The sequence below is a fragment of the Zosterops lateralis genome (genome assembly GCF_965231275.1).
Source record: "Zosterops lateralis genome assembly, chromosome: 6".
Lineage (NCBI taxonomy): Eukaryota > Metazoa > Chordata > Aves > Passeriformes > Zosteropidae > Zosterops > Zosterops lateralis.
In genome coordinates this window covers 21781722-21798662 of record NC_139761.1, presented here as the reverse complement: position 1 = coordinate 21798662, position 16941 = coordinate 21781722, and the positions used below count along the sequence as shown (strand labels likewise).

The 16941-nt window shown below is 44.2% G+C and overlaps 2 protein-coding genes across 2 annotated transcripts; one reads left to right on the top strand and one right to left on the bottom strand.

The window, feature by feature from the left end:
• Positions 1 to 233: 233 nt before the first annotated feature.
• On the bottom strand, positions 234 to 11420 carry TMED8 (transmembrane p24 trafficking protein family member 8). Its single transcript, XM_083863223.1, is given in 8 exon segments — positions 234 to 4587; positions 5734 to 6033; positions 6286 to 6424; positions 7330 to 7459; positions 10054 to 10132; positions 11122 to 11211; positions 11214 to 11276; positions 11279 to 11420. Coding segments are annotated over 8 exon segments (1083 nt in total). The 5' UTR covers positions 11343 to 11420; the 3' UTR covers positions 234 to 4369.
• Positions 11421 to 11529: 109 nt separating this feature from the next.
• SAMD15 (sterile alpha motif domain containing 15) lies at positions 11530 to 16877 on the top strand (the record flags this gene model as incomplete). The annotated part of the gene is made up of 3 exons (XM_083863992.1): positions 11530 to 11728; positions 11780 to 11931; positions 14250 to 16877. 3 exons carry the CDS (start codon positions 11530 to 11532, stop codon positions 14514 to 14516), a joined length of 618 nt encoding a protein of 205 aa, XP_083720118.1. The 3' UTR covers positions 14517 to 16877.
• Positions 16878 to 16941: the final 64 nt, after the last annotated feature.

Here is a 16941-nt window from a genome sequence, read left to right as displayed (position 1 = left end):
AACAACGATCACAGTTCACAAGAACATAGGTCTGAAACAGGTATGATCAAGCTACAAGATGCTCCCCATTGAAAGCCTGTGCTAATAGCTTGGACCTGTGAGTGGAAAGCAGCCTGCTTCCCTCTGAGACCTGTCCCTAGGGCATCTTGGAGGTTGCAGGGAGGCCATCTCCAGCTATTTATCATTTCCAAACAGGGCTCCTAAATGTCAAGGTCATTACTTGGCAACATTTCCTTAGCTCTGAATTTTGTGGCTGGCATCCTGCTTCTTGCCCAAGGGACTTGATTCACCAGTCCAGATGGGTTTAAAACAGATAACCCTCACTGATGGATCAAAAAATTCTTCCTCTCTCCCTTCCCAATAAAGGCTACATTTAATGTACAATGATTCTGAGAAAGCAACATGTAAAATCTAGAATGGAACCTAGAAAAGATAAGGGGACTCAGATCCACCATCCACCTGGCCTGATGCACCTTCAGCTGCAACAGCACCACAGTTTGAGAATAAGTAGCCAGAGACTCTCTCCAGACAAATGTGGAATATCCTTGCAATATACATTTGAACTCTGCTGTTCTATGTACCTTCTAAAACTTTATTTAATTGGTATTTACTGCAAATCAACTTCTTTAGATAAATGCCTTAGCACTTTGACTCCTGCTAAATTCCTGTTTTCTTTCACAGTCTAATTAGCAATGTATTTGACAGAATCAGTTCCCAGTTTTCCATTCTGTCAATTGTAAAGTTCTCATTCATCTATATGACATTGTCACATCCAATATTTTCCCAGATATGAAAAAAGGAGAAATAGTATTTTCTTTTACACTTGTAGAAATAAAATAATAAAAAACAAAACAAAAAAAGTTTGTTGCTTTGGTCTCTCATCCACACTCAATATGCATAAGCATACACCACTCACAACTCTGGATTTCAACACTCTTTTTAGAGAAAATTATGAATGGCCATAAGAAACACTCTTCTATGTCTATCTAGTGTTCCTCTGGTCCTTGGGTTTAGTGTCAGCATATCAAAAGGAGTAGTCCTCTGGTGTTCCTAGACATCTGAGAGCAGCATATGAAGGCAAAGAATGTATGGCACCAGGAAATTCAAATACCATTGTACTACTCATTTTACAGCAACAAGGCAGTCTATGAACAGATTAGATCTCCAGGAACAGCGTAGAGGGGCTCTCCCTGTCTGACCTTAGCAAGTACAACCCCCTACCCAAATGGGCAGAGAAATAAGAAATCTCTTGTATTAATGACACCTATGGTTCTTATTTCAGACATGCTCTTTGTTCCTAAGGCACCTTGGGATAAATCCTCTGTAGAGTGGCTTTATTAGGGGTAGTGAGACAAGAAGGAAGAGTATAAGTAGTGGGGATGAAAATGAACTCATTTAGGGATTCATTCTCTACCTTAATTCCCCACAAGAACAACAAAATCTTTCAGCAGCTAGACCTGTAATAAGGTTTACCTCAAATTCACCTCACCAGGTCCAGCACCACAACAACTGACCCAGTGCAGGCTATAGATGGAGGTTACATGCACACACAGGTACAAAGAGACAAGCTGACAGGGTAGAGCCCCAAAGAAAGGCATGCAGCTGCCTTCCAGACTCAGTGCATAGTAACTTGACTTTCTTAGCACCTGAAGTCAGGTAACTAAGCTCTTCCTCTTAATCATTTTCATGTGACCTGTTCATGCATATTAAATGGGTCCCAAGCCTGTGTCTGACACTAGTAACCTTTCCTGAGAACATGTATTACAGACCTCCAAAGAGTCTAAGTAAATGTAAGCAGTACCAGTAGTGATCCTTGATTTAAACAATTTTAACTCTGTTCTCAATAAAGCACATACATTTTAAACTCCTGCTGCTACATTACACCTAAAGCAAAAAAGAGAAAACAATGGAGAGCCTAATACCTTCTCTGATGTAAAAAATGTTCAACAGGTTAGTACCATTATTAAAACTAAACACTTATACAAGGTAATTTTATACAAGTCAATTTTATACAAGTCCTTTGCTACAGGATGTATGTCTGAATGAACATGTAAATTTTATTTAGATCTGAACTGCATTCAAAACAAAATGGAAAACAATTTTGTGCTTCCAAAAAAGCAAACCCAAAAGTCAAAAGAAGTTTCTTCCTTGGTTTAGCTTTCTGAATTTCTAGAGGATATTTAAAGGGAAAGGAAACATATATTAAATATCTATTTGAAATCTTCCTTCCACAGAAACGAAGAAGAAATTTTCCTTTCCTGAGGATTAATTTCCTTTTCTGAAGTGCAACTGCATTTAAACTTTATTTTTCTTTCTTGACCCAAGGTCTAATTCCAAAGATCTCTATTTAAATAAGATCAGTTTCCATAACTGCCTAAGCCAGCTAACAGGATGTTTTATATCAGCAAACATACTACTACTTCTCTGTTAGAAGTGAAGTGTGTCACTCCATCAGCAATATCTAAGAACTTGACAGACAAAGGATGAAAAAAAACCCAAAAACACCAAAAAAACAAACACCTTACCTAAATTGCTCAGGCCTGATTCAAGTACTGTAGAAAGGCCTGATTCAAGTGCTGTAGATGATTCTTCATCAATGAGAGGGTAAAGGAAGGAATAGCCCTCTCCAAGCTGTTAACTGAAAGAGCATCTTGCTCTGACAGATACCAAGCCCTACTGTTCTGTCTCCTTGTGCTTGACCTTGAATAAGACAGCTTTGCAGTTCCCTCCCACCGTGGTGAATACACTCTCTCTTTTGAGGAAGGAAGCTGTTTTCTCCCCGTTTCAGGACCCAAAGCAGCAACAACTTGCCCACTCCCCGAGAAAGCCACTGTGCTCTAAGCCGTGCTCTTCCAATTTCCACTCCTCCTGCTCCCAGCTTGGGCTGCTCCACTGTAGACCGACTACTTCCTCTCTTACTATTTTGACCTACTAAATGCTGTGGAGCAATGAATCAGTAAGCACAGATAGTTGAAATTGATTGAATATAGAGCAAATTGTACAGCATTACAATATACCCTTAATAGGAAATATGAAGCCCTCCTACGAGAGCAAAATCTTTGGCTTTAACTACCCCAAATAATTCTGTCCATCATTTCCTCTCAATAGAAGGAATGGACCAAGTAGAGGTGCTTTACCTGGATGATTTAAAAATAAAACTCAGAACTTTTCTAGTATCACCATGGAAAGTCATTTTGTGTCTCTGCAAAGAGGTATCAAAATGTAAATACAGCAATATTCTTAGAAAAGAGGACAATTTCAAGTTAAAAGTATTAAAATAAACAACAGTTAGAAATAAACATGTTTTAAAATTCATCTCTGATGGATTAACTTCTCCTTGTTCAACTCAGCCATTACTTAAGCAGAAGGTGGTAACTAATACCATCACTAGTCACCAAAACATGCCAAACAACTTCCTAACAGTACCTTTGCAGCAGCAATAGCAGCTGACAAACTGCATTTCTCTGGGAGCCTTCTCCTTGCTACATATGGTGGCAATACCAGTGAACTAACATCCTGCTGCTAAGAAACGTTTCCTGTATATTTATTGGTTGTATTCCAACCATTTTGTGTTCATTCAGCATGGCAATAAGTAATGTCCTCTGCTTCACATCTGGATCACAGAAAAAACTTCTTGTAATCAGGGAGGTTTTAATCATCTACATATGCCTGCAATCAACAGATCCAATTCTTAATCTGTAGAAAAGCCTATGAGGTGTGCACCCTGCTCCCACCCCCTGTTCAAACATGAGCTGTGACTGCTATTTGGGGACCACCTGTTGTAGCACTGCCAAGCCACTTCAGCCTGGGCTGCTGCTGGCCAGCTGCACTCCCACCCACTTGCCTGAGTGAAGGAAGCACTGACTGCAGCAATGGTAGGTGATGGGCTTACCCTGGCTAAGTGACAAGCCAGCTGTGCTTCTGGCTCACTGAAGCTAACAGCTGCCCTCTAGTGATGCAGATGCAGCAGGAGAGTTGGAAAAGTTATTCACAAAATAGTAACAGATCATTTTTACTTCATTTTGTACCAGCACAACAAATCAAAATCACAACCACCTGAACGTGGCTTCTTGGCAATTGCCAGCCGTGATGTGAAGGCCCAGCCCAATGCCTGCACGGAGCAGACCTTCTGAAGTTTTAGAGAAAGAGCAGCTGCCTGGGAACAACCAGGCAGTCACAACTCCCTTTCTCCCCTGGAACAGTGGGGAAGAAGGGTGTAGGGAGAAACCAGTTTGTGTCCAAAGAAGAGCTGGCAGAATCGTGCCCTGGTTCCATCACACAGCAGTGCCTGTCAGGCAGTACAAGGGCTGGGTGGCAGCCTGCTACACTCACCATCACCTGCCTGCCATCCTTGCCCCTTCCCTCTTCTTCAGCTCGTGTAGTAGACGTGAAAGAACAGAGTCTTATTGCGGAGCAGAGAGTACGAGTTATCAAATTTCAGCAGGTAGATGCCCTCGCCCGGGTACTGGTGGCTGCCTGCCTGCACCTCCCGGTGGCTGTTCCTGCGGTACACAGGCATGATCTCCCCGTAGCGGTTCCGCAGATAGCTTTTGGAACCCCGCTCCACGTCACCTACAGGGGACAGGCCTGAATGGGAGACAGGAGACAAGTAGGTAGGCCAGAACCACTACATAATCCAGAAAAAGACCAACAGGACCAGAATGCAACACAGACAGGCAGCTATATGGAAGGCTAACTGTGATAGCATCACCCAGAGCATCTCCTCCAACCTTTCTGCAAATAATTCCCACAAAGTCCGGTCTTCCTTATCGTAACAAAGGTCATACCAAGACCCAGTTCTCTTGGAAATACTGATGGGACAGTATTTACTAGCCCACCAGCCCAGTCTCCTCGTTTTTTTCAGCTTACCTTTTAAACACCTCACTGCTTTTATACCCACAACAGCAGCCCTGTGATATAGACTTGAAGCAAAAAGAGGCAGGAAAGCTCTTAGCTGTTACCTCATAGTGTCTATATCCTCAATTCACTTCTCCAAGAGGATTCCTCATAAAGGAACCTACCCCTGCTTACAGAGGCTGCAAAATTCAGACACAAACCTCCCAGCTACGCTGGTCACACATACACTGAAGCCACAGAACAGGCAATGTTACTGTGTGTTTCCCAAGTATGGTGACACAGGTAGCAAACATTTCACATACAGTCAGAAGGAGCCACTGATGTACTAGGGGAAAAAAGAAAACAAGAAAAAAAGCCAAAAAACAGGCAACCTCCACTCCGACCCCAAAACAACAACCACAATAAACACCCCCCAAAAACCTACAAAAACCCAACCAAAAAAGAAAACAAAACAAAACAAAACCCACCCCAAACCCAACCAAACAAAAACCCCAAAAACCCAACACCCCCTAAACAAAATCTTCTTGCCTCCGCTCACCAACAGAAATTTCTCAGTCTGAGAGTCTAACCAAAACAGTCAGGTTAAAATTTCAGACTTTAACCTTTTTATCAGCTAGAAGTTGACTGAATGAATTCTGATCTTATTTTTTCATGTGTTCAATTTTAAGAATGCTCTTGGAAAGGACAGCCATTGACATATGCTGAAGCAGGACAGGCTAAATGCTTTCTTATCACTCTAACCAACAACCCAAAAGGCTGCAGAGATAGCAAATAGGCTGACTAAACAAAGTAGATGGAAATTATAGCATCTGACAGATACTCTTGGCAGCATGGCAACAAGCAACACAAATTAACCTTTATAAGATCTGCACTAACCGTCAATTTCCTCGTCCTCCTCTTCATCCTCCTCATCACTGGATTCACTGACCTGAACAGTAATGGCAGTGCTAGTAACTGTGGTCCAGTCAAAGTAGACTCCAAACCCAATGTCATAGTCATCCGTAGCAAACTCCCAGCAAATGCATTTCCCATCAGGATGGGTTGGCACACGGACTGTCACCACCTCGCCTCGCTTCACCACCATCCGGCCATTCCTCTCCTTTCCCATTTTGGCTTTGAATTCCTTCATCTTCTCAGTGGTCCACATGGTGGGTGCAGCCAGAGGGGGAGGCTGAGCTGAGACAAGGGAAAAGTTCACAGGCTTATATGACTTTTCACTACTGACAAACTATTACCTGAAAACAGTGAAGATATTTCTGGTAAGGGGCCTGCTCCCAAAAGCCCCAGATGTGAAGTTTTTCCACTCACTAGACAGGAGTCCAAATTTACAGCAGGAATTAGAAGTATCTCCAGGACAGTCTCTGCTCTTTTAGCCAGGGCAGACACTTAAAAAATTACCCAAACAAGAGTTTTACCTTCAGGACTCACCTTTTCTCTGCTCCCCAAGGAGGTCTGCAGTCTCCAGCTCAGCTGAAAGGATATCCACAGCACCAGTGTGATCTGACTGAATCATGACTATATCCCCTGCTCCCTGAGGTATATGGTAGTTGGTTAATGGAACAGCTTCCTGCACAAAGCACATAAGAAACATTGTCACAAAGACATCCTGGTTAAAAAGTCTCTGCCTAGATTTGAAACAACTCATTAGTAACTCAGGCATCTTTATGAAATCAAGTCAGACCTGCAGAAGCTTCTATTAATAGTGTAGGCTAGCTCTGAGACACCTCTTAGCATTGCTTCCCCTACTGCACCAATGTCATGAACTTTGGAGTCAAATGCTGCATTAGTGTCATAAATTTCACTCCCCTTGGCATCCCCGGGAGTCCTAGGCAGGCACATTTTTACACTTGCATCAGAGTTAATTGTCACCCCTCAACAAAGCAACAGCCTTATAGATTTAGCTGAGTATTCTTGGAAAGAATTCCCAGCACAGAATCTAGGGAGAGCATTTCAGCTCTGTGTGTATCTAGACTACAGCCACAATCAGTCATTGCTGCATCCAAGTTAGAAGTCCATCTGGTTCCCCTCTTCTCACATATGCAAACTCACAGGTCCTCACCTTGGTGTCACTTGTACAGATTTTCCTGACTCTGTCTATAAGGCAAACAAATTGGTTCCTCACAAGAAGAAACAAGGGACTTTCAGTTCCCTCTTCCATAAATCTGCAAAAATGGAATTTCCAGAAGCACCAGATAAGACCAGAGGGTGAGAATTACCTTGAAGCCTCAGTGAGCAAGGAAGCAAGGACTAGCTGAAGACACGAGAGGGATTTTGCAAATAAGACTGATACCATTTATCGCTCACAAATGTACAGGAAAAAAATGTAACTGAATCTTTATCTATGTTAATTCTACTTTTATCTGAACACAACCCTTAGAGCCTCAGTCCCATAGCGGCAAGCATAGTAGTAGGGTGGGAGAACTGTTGCTGCACTTGTGTCTTTGTTCTCAGACATAAGAAACATCCACCTACCTTTTTGGGAGACTGGATTTGGTCACACAGCTTCTCTTCTAGTTCAGCCACTTTCTGGTCCCCCAGAGCACCAATTTCTTCCTTTGAATGCTCCCTTGTGCCCGTGCTCAGGTGCACCCCAGCCTGTGACCTTTTGGAGGAAGAAAGCAGTACAATTCAGCACTTGCACTCAGGGCACAGCCAGAAGAATCACTGCTCTGGAACTCAAATTCAGATGAACTGAAGGAACAAGCTTCTGTGGTCAGCACCTGCCAACTGGACAAAGAACCCCTGCCCACCCCAGTCCTGCCATCTCTGCATGATCACCTTCCATGTGAGCCAGGGGGAGCAACTCCAGTGGGAGACACCGTGTTTACCATCCTTTAGATAGCAGAAATTCACTGCACTCACCCCACAGCATGCTGGCTCACCAACACTATACTAAGGACAGACACCAGTAGCAACTTTTCTGTCCAAGAAAGGACAACTTATTTTATGCCAGCTACTGCATGTCATCTGCATACTATCTCAGAGGTCAGCTGGATCAGTGAAAGAATTCAGAACAATTTTGACAGCCATCCGAGAATGCTATGTATTTAAGTAGCCCATTATGCCTTTTCCACTAGCAATCCCAACAGATACAGGGAACACCCAAGCGTGTCTCTGCCATATTCAAGTACGCCCCACAGATAAGCAAGCAGTAAGACATACAATGGGCAGCACAGTAATTTAAGCAGAGGTCTGAGTATCGCACTCTAAAAAAAGAAAATGGACATGCTAAAACAATAAGAATGGTACACAGCAGGAAAAGAATGGGCAAGAAAGGAAACATCTCTTGGATTTATTCTCTGTTGAGGGTTTTCTTCTAAATTATGTTGGAAAAAATTGCTGCATGTTATCTGCAGCTAGATTTATAATCTCAAATTAACTCAGATGCCAGAAGAGTGTTTTCTGTAATGCTTTCATTACGTATGTGAAACTTCTATGAGAAGCAACCAAGTACTAAATAAGAATAGAAATACTTGCACTTTCGAAAATCAAAACCTTCTCACAGCACTATAAAACCAATGCCAACTGCCTTGCTCTAAAGCATGAGAATTCTCATGAGAAACATGAGAATGCAGCATTAATGGAAAAAAATGCATTTCTTCAAACGTCGCCCTTCAGAAATGAGAAATATTCTCATTAGCAAGGAAGCAGACTATGAGTATAGTTTGGAATAATTAAAAATAAAATAAAATATACACAGCTCAATTAAGACACATTCTGCATCCACGGAGAAGACTTGAACAGGGTAAATGTGACTTTTGGCTTCAAATTGTTACTCCTATAACATTACAGAATTTATCCAGAAACAAAGCCATTTTTTACTTTGTTCTTTCAACAGTGTGATTTCCTTTCCTAGAACTGGCATGACAGACCAGAAGGTCTGTAAGAACAACTCAAACAAGATGAATAGCAGGCTCACAAAATGGCAGCAGATGTACAAGATAAGAAGGGACACTTGGTGGGAACAATTTTTTAAAGGAAGAATTCTTGGACTTCTATGCTATCGTTTTCCAGCCTATTTGCATTTCAGTTTAGCAGTTGCATAAACACACTTAGATGGGCTGTTTGGTCATTTGCTACCATAGGTGCACATAGGTGCATCTGCTCAAAAAGTTCTCCATCAACAAAGAAGCTTACAGGGTGGGAATTTTTTCCTCTAGACACCACTGATACCCAAGAGTCTCACTGAAAGATAAGGAAGAGCTACACAAGCTTTACAAGCAGACTTACAGAGTTCAGCTGTAAGTCCTCCTCACACAAATCTTTTGGACCATCTCCATCCCTTTCAAAGAAGATTTAAATTTAATAATGTCTACAAGTATCCATCATCTACTTTGGCTGTTTTGCTCACAGTCTGTATTAATCTCTTTACAGAAAATTAGAGGATATAATAAAAAGATGGAAGAACTCATTTTTAGTCAGGAAGTCTGATAGAGATGTCAGCAGCATCAAACCAAGATGGCATCATACTGTTGTTTTGGTAAGAAGGGTAGTTTGATGTGCAGGTTTTTTTCCTGGATTTTTGCATTTTTTTCATGAAGCTGTGGTTTACCTACTGTGATTAACTCACACATTTCTGAAATTGTATCCTGTGCAACAAACGTACAGTGGCAAATGAAACTGCACTGTGTGGTATTAGTGCTTGTAACCAATGAAATTATTTGGCCACAAATACCACATGCCCAGCCGGTACCAACAAGCCAGACATCTGATAACAGGGTTGATCAGCAGCATTAATGGAGAGGTACAGAAAACAAACAATGAAGAAAAAAGAAAAAACACTGCCAAGAAAATTGTAAAAGGTATTTTGTTGTACAGCTTCCAGCAGATTTACAGACAGTAGGCATACTCAATTATTAAAGTATCCTTCAGACAGGATATAAAAATTTCCCCAGAAAATGTACTAGCTCTTATAATGGATTCATAAAACCCTACAGTGTTCCTTTCAAGCTGAATGGCTCTGTGATTTGAATAGATGAGCCAAGAACTACATTTCACAAGCTTTAAAACAAATTTAAAGCCTGTAAGAACAGGCTCTCCCATACTGATTCCAGTATATACTGTCCCAAAGCAGACAATTCAGTCTCCAGTCCCTTCTTTTTACCTGCACAGAACAAACTGCCACATGGAAGAGGTCACAGGAGTGAAACAGACTGTCATGCATGTGGGCCACAACACACAGAAAGGTTTTCCTACCTGCTCTGCGAAGTATTGGACTCCAAAGAATCAACTAGCTGATCTGTAGGCTCTGTCTTTCGGGCTGAGTCTTCATTTTCTAACAACAAACAGAATATAGGAAAAGGTGAAATAAAGGTTGGTGTTTATAATACACTGACAGGAAAAAAAAACCTGCAGCCACCACTCAAACACTGAGGAGGTCACACAGCTGTAGAACAAAGACCTGTGCCAACCAGTTCTTCGTGTTATCAGCTGGATCTAGAACCTTGCAGAACGAAGATTTTTAATGGCCTCAACCCTAGGAAAGGGAGAACAAAAACCTACGCATGATGTTTTCGGTGTAAAGCCGTTCTCAGAAACAGGGTTCATTCAGGAACTACTAATCCTAGCTTTGGAAGGACAGAACAAGGCCAAATTTCATCACGTAAAGCTGAGCTGACAAAGCCCTGGGAAAAGCAATCATGCGGCAGTTCACAAAGGATACTGCCGGGACAGAAATCCCTAGGTCAGTGCTGAAAGGACGGTCTGTAAAGACAGCTCCTGGCCTTCCCCGATCTCCCGCACTCCGGGAAAGCCCTGTCCCGACAGGACTGGGGTACCCGCTTCGCCCCGCTCTCCGACCGCCTTGGGGCAGGGAACGGGGCACCGACAAGTCCCGCCTTTTGCAGGCGGCTGATGCTCCTCGGAGCCGCGGGCCGGACCCAGGAGCTGGGGCGGGAAGGGGACAGCCCAGCCCAGGGCCCGCAGCCCCCGGCACATCCAGCTCCCGGCTACACGGGGCCTCTCACCGGGGAAAGCACAAACCTCCATCGATCCTCGCTCTTCCCACCGCACCGGGAAGAACTCTGGCTGCAGTTCCAGCGCCCGAGCGGCAGGCGAGACCGCAGCCCGCCCGTCTCCGCTCAGCCCGCACAGCCGGCACAGGCGGCCCCGCACCGCCACCGCGGGGAGCCGCGGCCCGGAAACGCGGCTCCTCCGCCACAAACGAGCAAACCCACCATCTAAAGGAAAACCGTCCCGTAAGGCCGACCTAAACACGCGCCGCCGGGCTGCCCCCCGCCCTGCCCTGCCCTGCCCAGCCCGTACCTGCGGGGCCCCGGGGAGCCGCGTCCCCGCCCGGGGGCTCGGAGCGGGAGGCGGCCGAAAGCGCGGCCGACATGGGCACGGCTCGGCGGGCGGCGGAAACACCCGAGCGGGGCCGGAAACACCCGAGCGGGGCCGGAAACACCCGAGCGGGGGGAACGGAAACACCCGAGAGAGTGCGTGTGAGCCGGGCCGCGGGGAGATGGTGGCGCCTCGGTGCTCATCCCTCAGCCTCCCCCCACGACAACGCGGCCAATCAACGTTTAGTTCTGCAGAGCCGAGGGGCGCGGGCGGCAGTGCGGGCTGACAGCAGGGAGGGAGGGGCGGAAGGGAGAAGGGAGCGCACCTCCAGGAAGTGATGGTTGCCAAGGTAACGGGGCCCGGACGGACGCGTTGCCGCGGTCACCGGGGATGGAGCCGGGGAAGCCGCGCTCGCCTCACGCCCGGCCCAGAGTGGCTGAAGGGCTGCAGCCTGAGTCCGACTGCGCCTTCCTGACCTGGAGCGCGGAGGAAGTGGCTGAGTGGGTGGCGCGGCTCGGCTTCCCCCAGTACGAGGTGCGGGGCTGCCGGTCCGGGCGGGAAACTCCCGCCCTCGGCGCCGCCTGCACCGGTGGCCTGAACTCAGTGTGTGCGTGTGAGCGTGTGCGTGTGTGAGCGGCAGGGAGGCGGTGGCGGCAGAGGGCGATCCGCCTGTCGCTCCCCTTGCCTGCCCAGGAATGCTTCAGGGCCAACGGCATCACCGGCCGCCGCCTCATCCACGCCAACTGCTCCAACCTGCCCGCCATGGGCGTCACGGACTTCGGCCACATGCAGGTGCGCCCGGTGCCCTCGGCTCCCGGCGCTGGCCCTGCGGGCTGGGCTGTGGCCCCTCTGCCCGGGCACAGCGCTGGGTCAGAGTGAGCCTGAAACCGGACAATTGAATTTATACAGTCATAGTTGTAGAGTATGGGTCTGTTCAGGTCTTTAGCTGGCTTCTTCTCTGGGGCACCCTAAGTGCTTAGCCTTTCTTTAAGTGGATGTCGCCCTCTGGTCCCATAAAATTGCTTAGCAAGATGTATGCACCCTCAGAATTTCTTTTAAATCATTTTCTACTTACTGATTTGTAGAACTTCTGAAAATCTAGGTAGATTTAACTTGCAGCAATTGAGCCACTTATCTCAAGCAGTAAAAGGACCACTCGTTTTTACTTCCTTCTTTTATGCTTTGCTGGACACAAACAGGAGCTCTGTCTCTTCCTCATTTTATGAACATGTAATTGGTCGTTTTCCTTCCAAACCTACATATTTTCTTTAAAAAAACACTAATAGTTAAGACTGAGTTTCAGGGCTATAACTTTTAGCTTCCTAAAAGATCAGAAAATCAACAAGTTGTCTTAAATTTCATTACCCTCTTTCCCTCCCCTAGTGGAAACCACAGAGGGACTGCATTTACAGGGCCAAATAATCTGTTTTGCATCAAAATTTGAAATTGCTTTCGCCAGAAGACACAGGTAGAAGTTCAAACCAAGAAGGAAGAAGAAGCTTTATGCTCTAGTGATTAGAGCATTAGCCCTGTTTATTTTATTCAACGTTACCAAAATGCAGTTTGATCATAGTTCTGTCTGGTTGCTCAATCTTAACTGTTTGTTTGAAACTAAATATTCCACCAAAACCATTAACTGGTGCCATGACTTTGCCTGTTGTTTGGAGAGAAAGGCATCAATTTAACATTAAGTTTTTCAGGCAGCAAACCTTCACTAATAGTTCTGGTACAAGCAGATGGAGACTATAGTCATTTGTGTTTTCCAAAAGTGGAAGAATTTTGTAGGCTTTGTAAGCCTCACCCTCATATTGGGATAGAGGGATTATGTACTGTGATAGTTCAACTGCTGAGTAATACTAGGCCATGGGTTGGACATATCAACTGTAAGCCATTCTTCCTCCCTTGGGAACTGAAATTCCTCTAGATAAGCAATAGACAGCCAGGACACTGGCGCAAGCTGGGAAGTGAGACTGTCTCAGTAATGTTTTCCAAAGCTTGCGAGTAAACTGGGAACATCTCACAGACTTCAGTGGAACCTAAATGTTCTCAAAGGTCATGCCCTATCCTGCCAGTTATTTGTGTTTTAAAGAACTGTATTTTGATAGAATCCAAGTATACAGAGCTCTGCAGGATGTGGCCCCTTGGGTCTTTCAGGAAGTGTCTACTAGAGCAGGTGAAAAGTTAAACCCACAATTTCCCAACAAGAAATATAAACAAAAGGCTGTGAGCAGTCAAAACTGATAAAGTTACTATAGAAATAAGAGTGATAGCATCAGCTCAGCGAGACAGAAACTGTTTGCAGTTTAGGGGAAATGGCAGTCTGGTGGAGAATTACACAGCTAATTATATAGAAGCTATGCAGCATGGACAAGTGACATTACTGCTGGTATTAATCCCACTGTGCTGGAATTTTAAATATCAAAACCACTAAAGATACAAGTCTGATGTTCTTTTGTTATCACAAAAAGTAGGGTACTACTTTTCAAGAGTCAAGCTAAAGTTGGGGAAAGGTTTTGAGCAAATACTGTGAAAGATCAGTAAAACCTTGCAAATTGTATTTTGAAGCTTCAATCATATTAGATAGGTAAATTCTCAAAAGTTGCTTCAGCAACAATGTTAATGCTCACTCACAGTTCCAGGTCCAGCTGGCTCAGACAACCATACACTCATCATTTTCTAAATGAACAATATTACTTTTTGCTAATTATTTTTTACACCTTTGTGTAGACTGTCATTCTCACTATAATTTAACAAACAGCAATGATTCTGCATTAAGCAGAAGAGACTGCAGTTCATTCACCCATTACTTGTTTGTCCTTGAAGTGCAAGGGTGAAAGCAGAGCTGTATTTATGCCACAAGGAGATCAGATGTGATGCCATCCCTGATAGTAAATCTGCAGAGAAAGTGATTGCACTGCTTTTACAGCGTCACATGGGGCTTATGGATTCAGATCCCCCTTGTGTTGTAACTTCAACCATGAAACCGTACCAAAACTTAGAATATCACTTCTTTCTCTTGCTGCTCTCATATGGAATGGATGGTTTTAGCTGTTGTCCTATTGTCTTGGTTTGAGAAATGAGAATTTCTGGTGTTTTATCTTGTATTTCAGGAAATTTCACGACAGGTGCGAGAGTTGCTGGGGATTGAGGAGCCTCTCTTCAGCAGATCCATTGCCCTCCCGTATAGAGACAATATGGGTCTCTTCCTAGAGAGAAAGGCACCAACAGGAGAGAAAGCAGATGCCCTCACTTTCTCACAATTTATCCAAGAAGCAGGACTGGAGCCCTGTACTACACTTCCTTCTTTGCAGGGATCCCAGACCATGGTGGGAGTGGATGCTCTCCCTGCATCACAGGGCATGCAGAGGCAGATTTAGAGACTCATGCTGCACCTTTGCCTTTGTAAGAAGCCACGGCAGACTGTACCCTTATTACCTTGCAGATTGTTCAAGTATGTAAATTCCACCTTTTCACAATTACAAAAAAATGTGCACCACAGTGCCACTGCAACTCTTAGACATTTTATTACACCAAACCCGTTCCCACATTGTCTCTTTTCTGCAATACTTCGTTTGCTTACAGGAACTAATTGAAGTGGAGGTTATAGATCAGACTGTACCATTGTCTGTCTTTCACTTCCGCTTCACAGTTGGTTAAAAAAGATCAAAAAACAATCATAGACATATTTTAGACAAGTGATTGATAAGAACTTCCCAGATGCCCAAGTGAATAGATTTCTCCCAGGCTTTAGTGTGTGCAGGCTGGGTTTGCCCTGAAACCGAGATGTCAGATAAATGACACATACAATAACTGGTGTACAGGTGTGGCGACAGCTGCTGTCAGCAATCATAATTAAGCAAGGGGTCTAGGTGCAACATGCATAACTAATCTTTGGCCTCACCACAGAAATTATTTCCTGTGAGGCAAAACCAGGCAGGCAGTGTTGTATCATGGTAAACAGTACTGAAACACATGATAGAGGGTGGGGAAAAGTACAAAATAATACTGAACTAGAGAATTTAGGGAATAAAAATTGCTTTGTCCTGGGGGGATTTGGACAGTGTCCAGTTACCTCCTTTTTCCTTGAAGGATGCATAATATAGTCTGTGGTGATGAGGCTGGGATGCATTATCACCAGCAAGTTAGTAGAAGTAAGTGCTGATGGAAGCCTGTATTAACAGAAAGAGTGCTCCTGACTAAATCATTAGTTGTCAAGCTTTAGTGGCTTTCCCAAGATCCCCCACGGGGAATAAAAAAATACAACAAAAAATACTGGGCCTGATCCTGTTTAGTTTGTTACACCAAAGCTGTAGCCACTACAAAATAACTGTAATTTGGTTTTGTAATTCAGTTTTGTATTGAAGCTGCAATAGAAACACAGTGAAACTGAAGCAGTCCATATGCCAAGAAGACCATGTAATAAGCAAATTCAGACAAAAAAAAAAAAAAAAAAAAAAAAAAAAAAAAAAAAAAAAAAAAAAAGCTCAGGCTGCATATAAAGTTATGTAACCATTTGGCCACAATGGCACGGTGAGCACCACGGGTGCTTCAAGCGCAATCAGCAACATGCTCATTACAGGGGGGGTGTTCTGATGTTTTGGGTCCCTTTTTGTAGAAGCCATGGGTTCAAGTCTCAACCACTGGAAAAACTCGGAAACTGCAGGTTTGAGCCCTGCAGTGAATCCTGCAGTAAATCCTGTAGTGAAACTACTTGGTGAAAGGTGCACTGTGAAGTTTTTTTAGGCCACATGAAAGTTAGTAAGTTAGCAGCTTTTATGGTGGACTTAGCTTAGATGCTTTGAGTTCTTTTAACTCTAAGGGAGCTGTATGAGTTCAATGCAGTATATGAATATTTTGTGTGTCTGTTAAGAAGAATGAGTTATGTGCTGAGTCTGCCAGCATTAAAAACAAATTGACATAGGGATGCCCATGACATCAAGCTTGTTTGCTCAAAAATTGTTTTCGATAAATGCATAAATATGTGAAGTCTTGTACAGGACATAGGTAGTTGGAGTAATTTTCACTGCGCATCCTGGCCAGAATAGAGTAATGCAACTCATGGATATCTCAGAGGTAGGGTCAGAGAGTTTCATTTCTTCCTCAGTTTGGTGACAGTTCCAGGCTCTGAAATAACATGGCCCGTTTTTCTTGAGAGCAGAGATGGAGGTGTCAAGGCTGTACACAGTGACAGGACAAATAACAGTGATGGACAGCATGTGTGACAGGAGGCAGAAGAGGAGGCCACCAGCTGAGCAGTGTTACAAAAACATGCAAAGCTCCGCTTCTGCAGGGCTACTGCCCTAAGCTAGGAGAAAGGGACTCGAAAAGCCCAGAGAGACAGCAGAGCTGACCAACCAACACCTCTAGGCACCATAACACAATTACCTGTGCTCTGCCACATGCAGGTGAAACACAAACCACTGCTACCAGACTGGGAGCACTGTCTGCCTGTCCAAAGTGGCAGAGGGACTTTGGTGGCTGCCCATCACTGTTCTTACATAGCAAAGGGACAAATACACAAAGAGTCCAGCTGCCTGGCCCAGTCCTTGCAGGCTGATTTAAAGTCTTTAGCTGAAACAGCTGAGCCTTGGGATCTGGCTAGTTTTCAAGATCTATAAAAAGCTATTTAATAATCTCTGTTTTGTCCCTTCCCTGAGATTATTAGAAAGAAGATTCTATTCCAAACATCTCCCTGGAGGACCATTCTCCCCCTTTGTCTTATCTAAGAGTTTATGGGGTTATATAAAGGTTATATATATATGGGGTTTATGGGGTTATATGAAGCCTATAAACAACTAATTT